Source organism: Zosterops lateralis, assembly GCF_965231275.1.
Source record: "Zosterops lateralis genome assembly, chromosome: 6".
NCBI classification, from domain to species: domain Eukaryota; kingdom Metazoa; phylum Chordata; class Aves; order Passeriformes; family Zosteropidae; genus Zosterops; species Zosterops lateralis.
In genome coordinates this window covers 10,908,443-10,918,322 of record NC_139761.1, presented here as the reverse complement: position 1 = coordinate 10,918,322, position 9,880 = coordinate 10,908,443, and the positions used below count along the sequence as shown (strand labels likewise).

Genomic DNA, 9,880 nt, shown 5'->3' with positions numbered 1-9,880 from the left:
CTCCTCCCTCACTGCCCAAGGAAATTATGTCCTTCCTTTGGCAATGCTGCTTCCACTGACATGCAGGCACCAGTCTCTTCTGCAGACTTTTATAAGCTAACCATAATTCAAAATGATTTTGCACATTTCACATCATGATACATAATGTGAGGTGTGGAAGACAAATGCCCCACTTGTTACACACATTCAGCCTTCAGCCCTTGTGTAAGCAGCATTTTAGTGGCTGATTTTCATATCCCACCTTCAAAAAGGAATTCAGATTTGGAAGCACATGATGACCTCAGTCTAGTGAGCTGACATACAGGAACATCAGCTTGAATTCCTCAGGTTGCAGTGTATCCACTGCCCCAACCTATCTACAAAACAGGGATTGGCCTCTCCCTGCCCTGAGAGTGTGCAAGCTGCTTTCAATGTTTGCAGGAAACCAAGTTTAGGTACCTGTGAAATACCGGTAGGACCAGAAACTCAACCCTTTCACCTTTCTACAGAAGAACACCAACACACCATGGTCACACGTATGTGAATTTTACACTGGGAGCAGAACCGAGGGGCACAGGAAACCAGCAGAGCAAAAGGGTCAGAATTAACCCTTAAACCTCTCCTCTCAAATTAGTTTATTGAATTTAAACCATTGTGAATACCAAATACAATCTGCCTTAAGTCAACAAAGGGCACCCAACAGGCACTAAGGGCAAGGTGCTGGATGGAGCTGCGTACCAAGAATTTTTTTTTTGCAAATGTCAAGGAATTCAGAACACAGCACAACCAAGTGGTTGCCTGGCAGGGTGTGCAATGTGTAACCGGCAACTTCTCAGGCAAAAGCCCTTGATCACCTCTGAGCAGCAGCACACAACAATGGGGTTACAGCTCCCTTCACCCTGACTTGAGGACAGCTGAACCAGCCACATGCATTATACACCCGAACCTGCAGCAAACCACTTTTCCAGAGACCCTTCTTGCTCTGGTGTGGCACTGGTTTGTAGAGGGATCACCAAGCAGAGCCTATTAATTATACACACAGCACAACAGCAGCTGGAGCTCAGGATCCAGAGCAGCAACTCACAGGGGCAGAACAATTTTATTTCAGTGTGAACAAACAAGTCAGTAACACAGCTCAATTCTTAACACTTTTATTCTTACAGTTCTAGGTTTGAACTGTACATGCAGAGTTGCATAAGTCACAATAGAGATTTACAGTGGATTCTATTCTATGGTAGAGTGCAATCCAGAATCCTTGAACAGTATAAAAAACAACTTTAAACATCAAGACCTTGTTAGGAGCAGAAGGATTAAAGCTTCCCCAAAAGATTCAGCTCTCCTAGATACCTAGTTACTAGGTACTGTATGTTAGACATTTAAGAGTTGAAGAGCTGTGGAACACTAAACAAACTTGAACACCCCGATGTCTTCCCATCTTTGTTACTTCTTTCCACATTTCTGGCAATTAAGAATAAGTCAAAAACCCTGCCACCTGCAACCAGCTAATACAGACAAAAATAACTAACTCCTTACTTGCCTGTTTAGGGTTGTACAGTGTTAAAGAAAATATTCCCTCAATGGCATTTTTATCTCACATCAGCTGAAAAAGCAATGTAACAAAAATAAAGGTATAACATCTTTGAAAATAAATATAAAGAGGGAATGCAGACAAAGTGTCAAAGATTTTTTTTGGCAGGTAACATTCATAATATACAAAATATAACTTATTCATATTAGCCAAGGAAACATTCATGAGTTCCTGTAAACTGGTTTAATCCACCTCCTCCATGCGTGATGTGTCATCATCTCCTTCCAGAGGTGGCATCTCCTCAGTGACTGCTGGACTGGCTTCTTCTGCAGCAGTGTCATCTTCATCAATGCCTGTGCAGGAAACACACACCCCATTAATGCTGACAGCTCAAATCAAACCCTTAATCCCCCCAGCACTTCAACCACCTGAGGGGTCCATTTTCCACTCTACCAAGCAGGACCAAGACAACACATCCCGAGTTCACTGGAGCCAGGAGGGATTTGGGAACTTACCCAGCCCAAGTTTGATCATTCTATAAATGCGGTTGGCATGTGTCTGAGGGTCTTCTAAGCTGAAGCCAGAGGACAGGAGTGCTGTCTCGTACAGCAAGATGACAAGATCCTTCACAGACTTGTCATTCTTATCAGCCTCTGCTTTCTGCCTCAGTGTTTCAATGATGGAATGATCAGGATTAATCTCCAGGTGCTTCTTTGCTGCCATGTATCCCATTGTGGAGTTGTCCCTTAGTGCCTGAGCCTTCATAATCCTCTCCATGTTGGCAGTCCAGCCATACGTACTTGTTACAATGCAGCATGGAGAAGTAACTAAACGATTGGACACAACAACCTGCAGAGGGTACAAAGCACAAGTTTGCAATTTCAACAAGTACAGATGATTTATCTAAATTCATTTTATACAGCACTTTTACACACAGGTGAACCAAGTACTACTTTTTTTACCTTTTCTACTTTCTTTTCAAGGATATCTTTCATTATCTTGCAAAGATTTTCAAACTTTGCTTTCTTCTCCTCCTGTTTCTTTTTCTCCTCCTCATCTTCTGGAAGCTCCAGACCCTCTTTTGTTACAGAAACCAGGGTCTTGCCCTCAAATTCCTTCAGCTGCTGCACACAGTATTCATCAATGGGCTCAATCATGTAGATCACCTCCAGGCCATGTTTGCGGAGACGCTCCACAAAAGCAGAGTTGGCCACCTGATCCTTTGTTTCACCTGCAACAAACAAACAACAAGGACACAGATGAGCCTCAGCACTGACAGCAGCCTGCTCAGTTTCTGCAGAGCCTATGCAACAGCTGGGATGCTTCATGTCCCAACCACAGCAAAACCTAAAGGGGCACTGACAGCCCAAAGACACTCAAGGCTGTTTAAACTGACACTCCAGTATCTAATACTCTTAACTGATTTGGAAGCAAATTTGCATTTCCTGGAATCCCAGGTAAAATACACCTCCCATTCCTGCCAAACAAGGGAACCCCATAACAGCATTTATGAACCTGCCTGAAGGTAAGTAAACCTACATACAGTGTGAGCACTTTGGATCATTTCAGCTCCCAACTCACCAGTAATGTAGTAGACATGTTTCTGGTTTTCCTTCATCCGAGTGCAGTAATCCTTCAGGGAAACCATTTCATCACCAGACGCAGATGTGTAGTACCTCAGTAATTCTGAGAGCTTCTTGCGGTTCTGCGAGTCCTCGTGGATGCCAAGCTACAAAAAGGAGGGAGAAAAATCACTAAATGATTCCTTCAGGTAAATACTGAACTGTGGTACTTAGCAGCTGCAACAATCTGCAACTGCAAGTATCAGCACTGTGGAGCAGAAAGATTACCAACCTTGATGTTCTTGGAGAACTGCTCATAGAACTTCTTGTAGTTCTCCTTGTCCTCAGCCAGCTCAGTGAAAAGTTCCAAGCACTTCTTCACCAAGTTCTTGCGGATCACTTTCAGGATCTTGCTCTGCTGCAGCATCTCACGAGAAATGTTCAGAGGTAAATCCTCAGAGTCTACCACACCCCTCATGAAATCTGTGAAACGACAGAATCACCTCCGTTAGCCTCAAACAAGTATTACCAGTCACTCTACCTACAGGTGGCTCTGGTCATAAAAAATTATGAATTTGTTTCTACAGAACTCCAGTAAACATGAACTAACCCACACTTTTAATTGCTCAACAGTTTAGAACTAAAACCATCCCCCTTCCAAATTTCTTTACCTACAAAACAGAACTATGGAACAGCTAAGCAGTTTTGACTTTTTAGGGAACACTTTCCCCAGAATTATACTCACTCAGATATTCAGGGATCAGCTCCTCACAGTTGTCCATGATGAAAACTCTGCGCACATACAGTTTGATATTGTTCTTCTTCTTCCTGTTTTCAAACAGATCGAAGGGTGCACGCCGTGGGACAAACAGGAGAGCCCTGAATTCCAGCTGCCCTTCCACAGAGAAGTGCTGGAAGAAAACAAGATGATAGTTTTAGTCCATTTGCATGGTTCCACTGTGATAACCACTTAACAGCTCTTCAAATGCAGAACACAAACTGTGACCATCAGAGATCAGATTAACAGAGCAGCTGAGACACTGGTTAGGAACAAGCACTTTCCTCAGAGAGGCACACTGAGTAAGTGTTAAGTTATGAGGTCAGCAGACCACTTCAGAACACATTCAGTTCCTTATACAGCACACTGAGATTTAAAAACCAAATGTGTTCTTACTGCACTTTCCACCATCACAGTAAAGGCACAAAACCTTTTCAATGACAAATTACAAACCTAATCACTTTTTGCATTTATATGCAATGTAGTCTTAAATTTAATTAGACACAGTAACTAAACAATGAACTGGGAAGGCAGATGCACTTCCTGACTGCAGGTTTGATCCAGATTATTAACACCAAACACAGTTCAGCAGCATGTTAAGCAACCCTCTGGCTTCTGTGCTGTGTATTATAGTCCATGTATCTACACATGCAACAACTGTAGTTGTGTATCCAGAGAAGAACTTACTTTGACAGCCAGGTGGTCTTCCCAGTCATTGGTCAGACTCTTGTAGAATTCTCCATATTCCTCATTGGTTATGTCATCCGGGTTCCTGGTCCAAATAGGCTTGGTCTTGTTGAGCTCTTCCTGATCAATGTACTTCTCCTTAATCTTCTTCTTCTTCTTCTTATCTCCATCCTTCTTCTCTTCCTCTTCATCAGAGCCAACATCCTCAATCTCTGGTTTATCTTCTGTCTTTTCCTCCTTGTCTTCTTTTTCCTCTTCCTTTTCCTCAGCCTCATCATCACTCACCTCCTTATCACGCTCCTTCTCCACCTACAAAACAGGAGCAGTACATTAATTGCAAAAGCTGTAAATTTAGAAAATAATAGTTCTAAGGTACCCCTTGCACCCCCCAAAAAGACAGAAAATTTCCCTAGTATGGTGTCAAGCTCTCCCTCCTACAGTCCAAAGACTCTCATTCTGGGAGCTGACACAAGTGGTGGTGTTTCCATGTGCTAGGAGCTGAAGTCTTATCATTCAGTTTTGTTACACTGAATGACTTGTAACAGTACACCTAAATCCATTAATGGTTTGGAAGCAGAAACTAATGGCTTGGAAAACATCCTTTTTTTAAACCTAATCTTATGAAATAAAATTTTAATTAACAGAACTACACTTCCCCAGAGCTTCCTCCATGTAACATCTGAAAGAACTGAAACAAACCAAATGAAGACTGACTGCTCCTTCTTACACAAACTCTCACACCTGAAAGGGCTAATACTTATTTATCATTTCAAGTCAGGTACGTACAAAGAGCGTAATTGGGTAGCCAATGAACTGAGAATGCTTCTTCACGATTTCCTTGATTCTCCGCTCTTCCAGGTATTCGGTCTGATCCTCTTTAAGATGCAGGATGACTTTTGTTCCACGGCCCAGAGGTTCACCTAGAATGGAGTTCACATGTTTTACTTTGCTGCAGCAGAGCAGACTTAATGATTAGCTCTTTAAAAACACATTGCTCTATCAGCCCTTTTTTTACCACTAGGAAAATAAAGCTTTTATGTATAAAAACAGCCTAGGTTACACTTTCTCAAGTTTACTGTACTCTGCATGTATTTTAAATGAGCTCAGAAGATGTTTCCTACTCTGTTCAAGAGTCTTTAAAGACTCTGCATACAGAGCTGTTGAAATCTTACAAATATTTCTCTGTGAAAGCTCTGAAAGCTTAATGCACCATTTACCCGGGAATTCCATACATATTAAATTATGCCATCTGAAATAGCAAGATATGACCTGGACCTATGCCTAATGCAGCACATTAGTTATATTATTAATTCCCTTTATCTTGTTTGTTTTCCAAGGCAGACTATGTATCACTGATAAACACCCATAAAAGGCACCATTGAGCAGAACACTGAACACTCACCATTATCCAGCCTGACAGTGAAGGACCCTCCAGCTGAGGACTCCCAGGCATACTGCTCGTCATCGTTGTGCTTGGTGATCACTGTCACCTTTTCAGCAACCAGGTAGGCGGAGTAGAAGCCAACACCAAACTGCCCAATCATGGAGATATCAGCCCCTGCCTGCAGGGCCTCCATGAAAGCCTTGGTGCCAGACTTGGCAATGGTGCCAAGGTTGTTGACCAGGTCAGCCTTGGTCATCCCAATGCCAGTATCCACAATGGTCAGAGTGCGGTCATGCTTGTTTGGGATCAGGTTAATTTTCAGCTCTTTTCCAGAATCCAGCTTGCTGGGGTCAGTCAAGCTTTCATATCTTATCTTATCCAGAGCCTGTAGAAGAAAAGACAGGCTTTAACATTCCCTGACTACTCCTAAAAAATCTCAGTGATTGTCAGAATTAACCAGACCAGTTTTGGTACTTACATCTGAGGAGTTGGAGATCAGCTCACGAAGAAAGATTTCCTTATTGGAGTAGAAAGTGTTGATGATCAGAGACATCAACTGAGCAATCTCTGCCTGAAAGGCAAAGGTCTCCACCTCCTCCTCCATTGGTTGGTCCTGAGTTTGCACGGCTTCTGGCATCTGTGAAGGAAGAGGGAGAAACTGAAATTCCATCCGGAAAAGCTTAGCTATTCACATCCTTCTGCAGACAATGACAATGGCATTAAGATCAAGTTTCTTAACCACGTGGTTTCAGCACCAGAGGAACGCAGACACATAAAAAAGCCCTACCCAGATCTCATTTCCAGCCAGTAACCACTCAATAATTTTAAGGAATGCAGAAAATCTATGACAGAACTTTAACTCCAGGCTTTCTTTGCACTCACTTTACTTGCAGCACTTAGGAAAAGACAGGACTTTTCCCCTCTCCTCCCTTAACTTACGGACTGATAGAAAACCCTTGTTTTCCCTTTTCACGAAAGCACCTGAAGCCTTTATTTAGATTATTTCTCTCTTATTCTCATCTCGGTAGTACTCTGCACACACAGCTACCACCTCCAGCAAAAAACACTATGCACGACTCTCCCTTGAAACAACTCTCAACTCTCAACTGGACCTGTTCCTCTGGACAAACATTTACCTTGATAAAACACCCGTCCTTAAGCGGGTGCCTGCTGCCCGTTTGCCCCCACTGCGGGGCGGATTTCTCCCGAGAGCGGCGTGTCCAGCCCCCTCCCCGGTCACAGGGGGCGGGGCGGGCCCGGAGCGCGGCCGGAGGCGCGGGCCCGTCTCTCCCCCCCCGCCCGCGGGACCGCGCCCCGAGCGGCAGCGCCCCCTGGCGGCGCCCGCCGGCACCGCGAGACCTTCTAGAAACTGCCAGAGCCTTCCCTGCCCCCCCGCCCCGCCCCCCGCCCGCGCCTCCCCCCGCCCCCGGAGCGCTGCGGAGCCCAGCGGCCCCCGAGCCGCTCCCGGCCTCGCTGCCGTGCCCCCGGCTCCCTCCTCACGCCGCGCTTTCTCCCCATCCCCCTTTCTCCGCCTGCTGCATTCCGCTTTTCTCCCGCTCCTTCCTTTCTGCCGCCCCCACTCCTTCCCCCCTCGCTCCCTTCCCTCCTGGCACTGCTGCTCCTTTCCTCTGGCCCCCGCTCCTTCTCCACACAGTACTCCCTTCCTTCTCCCTCTGCCACCTATTTCTTCCCACCCCATCGCCGCCGCTCCTTTTCGCCTCCTCCCTCTGGCCCCCGCCGCGCTCCCGGCCCGGCGCTCCCCTCACGCAGCTCCTCCATCTTGCCCCCTCATGGCGGGGTGCCCGTTCATTGAGAGCGGGTCCCTCTCTCTCTCCAGCCCCCGATCCCCGGCCCCGGAGCGCTGGGTCAGCCCCGCACAGCCCTCCCGAGGCGCTGCCAGGCGGAGGCGGCGCTGCGGCTGCTCCCGGGACACCGACAGCCTTCCCTTCATTTATTAAAAATGTTCACCCTGCCCGCCGCCCGCGGCCCCCGCTCCGCTGCCACACCGGAATCCTCCCCAGGAACCGCTCCCTCTCCCCAGCTCCACCGCCATTCTTACAGATTTTAGCAAACTGCTTTCAGAACCGTCACCGTCGGTCTCCCTTTCATCTATACCCAGACGATAAACCCCAATTATCTTTCCCGGGCTCTAAAGCTGCACAGAGGGAAGCACGACCTGCGCCACGCGGCTCCCGCAGCGCCCGCCACCCCCACCCCGCAGGCAGCTCCGCTCCCCCAGCCCCCGAGCCCCGGGATTCGGTCAGAAAACATTCCCTGCGCCCATCCACCGCCGGCGAGCGCCGCCACCGCTCACCTTGGCAGAGGGAAGGGGCGCTGCTCTCCTCGCTGACGCTGTGACACAGCTCTCCCGCTCCGCTATAACCTCACTAGTGCGCGCTCCCCACAGCCCGCCCGATTTATATACGGCGGGACCCGCCTCCTTCCAGAACCATCGGGAACCTTCACCGCCGGCTCGGGGGGGCGCGGGGAGGGGGCCGCGCGGCGGGGGCGGAGCGAGCCGGCCGGGGGGCGGGGCCGCGCCTCGCGCAGCCAATCGCGGCGGTCCGCGACAGGCGCCGCGGGGCCGGCGGCTGAATGGGCGCGAGCGCGCGCGCTCCTGTGCCCCGCCCCGCTGCGCCCCCAGCGATTGGTCGGCCGGGAAACCGGGGGGAGGGGGGAAGCAGGAAGGGGGCGGGCGCATGCGCGGGGGGCCGCGCGGGGCGGCGATGAAGGGGCGGTTGCTCGGTGCCCGATGACGTCATTGGCTGCCGAGCCCCGCTCCGAACGTCCTAGAAGGGGGCGGGGCCGGAGGGGGTCTCTTCTCCCCCCCCCCGAGTCCTCCTTCACCCTTCCCCCGCCCCCGCGGAGCGGCCGGGAACGGCCTGGAAAACGCGGGGTGCCCCCCCTCCTGCCGGGAATGGCCTGGGGTTGGGGTCACCCCCTCCCTCTCCGTGCTGAAACCCCTCTGCTGCGTGCCCGGTGCGCCGGCGTGCAGCTGTGTGGGAGTGCAGGAGTGTGAGGGGACGGGGTGCAGGTGTGTGAGGGTGCAGGGATGTGAGGGGTAGGGATGTATGTGTGCGGGCTGCAGGTGTGTGAAGATGCGGGATGCAGGTGTGTGGAGGTGCAGGTGTGTGAGGGAGCGAAGGTGCAGGGATGTGAGGGTGCGGCGTGCAGGCGTGCGGGAATGAGTGCGGGGTGCAGGTGTGCGGGTGTGCCGGAGTGTGGCTGTGCAGGTGTGCGGCGGTGTGGAAATGAAGGTGTGCGGGTGTGCAGGCCTGCAGGTGTACTTGTGCGAGCTTAAGGATTCAAGTTACTAGAGGATTTTAGACGTGTAGCTGTGCGGGAGTGCGCGGGATGGACAGGTGGAGGTGTGTGGCTGTGTCCGCAGGTGTGGGTGTGCAGGAGTGCGGGTCTGCCGGTGCAGGTGAGCAGCTCTGCCGGTCCAGCTGTGCTGCAGCGGTGCCGGTGCAGCTGTGCAGGTGCCACCATCCCCTGGGGCGGGACGAGGGTCTGCGGGGGGCGGCCCCGCTCCCTGGCCCCGTTCGCCTGCTCGGGCAGGACCCGGCCGCGCTGCCGGGCGTAGCCCGGTGAATCACAGCTTAGCCATGCTGTGGTAACGCGTTTCGCCTGCTCAGGGAAAACAACACCGGTTCTCACGCAGCAGGTATAAGTCTGGGAGTTAACAGAATTCTGCCCGTCGGCCTGTGCACTTCCACGGGGTAAAAAGAGCCGTGGGACCGAATCCAAGAGGCTCAGCAGACCTACATAGCTATGCAGTTACTTAAGGATTTAAGAGCTAATAGTAGACGTGAGGCGTAGGCCAGTGTTGGGTTTGTAACAGCCCAAAGCCTGAAACCCGCTGGGATTCTCAGCCTGAACGTGGCCTTTGCCAGTTCATCTGGGAAATCTCGGTTGATGTTCAAAGGGCACCGCAGGAGACACCTTTATACATACATTTACAC

General features: G+C 50.0%; 1 protein-coding gene across 2 annotated transcripts; it reads right to left on the bottom strand.

Moving 5' to 3' along the window:
• Positions 1 to 1,114: 1,114 nt before the first annotated feature.
• On the bottom strand, positions 1,115 to 8,366 carry HSP90AA1 (heat shock protein 90 alpha family class A member 1; the record flags this gene model as incomplete). 2 transcript variants are annotated; one of them, XM_083862728.1, is made up of 11 exons in its annotated part: positions 1,115 to 1,860; positions 2,023 to 2,356; positions 2,470 to 2,738; positions 3,089 to 3,236; positions 3,362 to 3,552; positions 3,815 to 3,980; positions 4,535 to 4,843; positions 5,321 to 5,454; positions 5,937 to 6,303; positions 6,397 to 6,555; positions 8,233 to 8,366. In XM_083862728.1, the coding sequence occupies 10 exons, from the start codon at positions 6,553 to 6,555 to the stop codon at positions 1,751 to 1,753; spliced, it is 2,187 nt and encodes a 728-aa protein (XP_083718854.1). In that variant the 3' UTR covers positions 1,115 to 1,750. The 2 variants fall into 2 exon arrangements, with proteins under 2 accessions (XP_083718854.1, XP_083718853.1); XM_083862727.1 differs by lacking the exon at positions 8,233 to 8,366 and having other exon boundaries at positions 6,397 to 6,588.
• Positions 8,367 to 9,880: the final 1,514 nt, after the last annotated feature.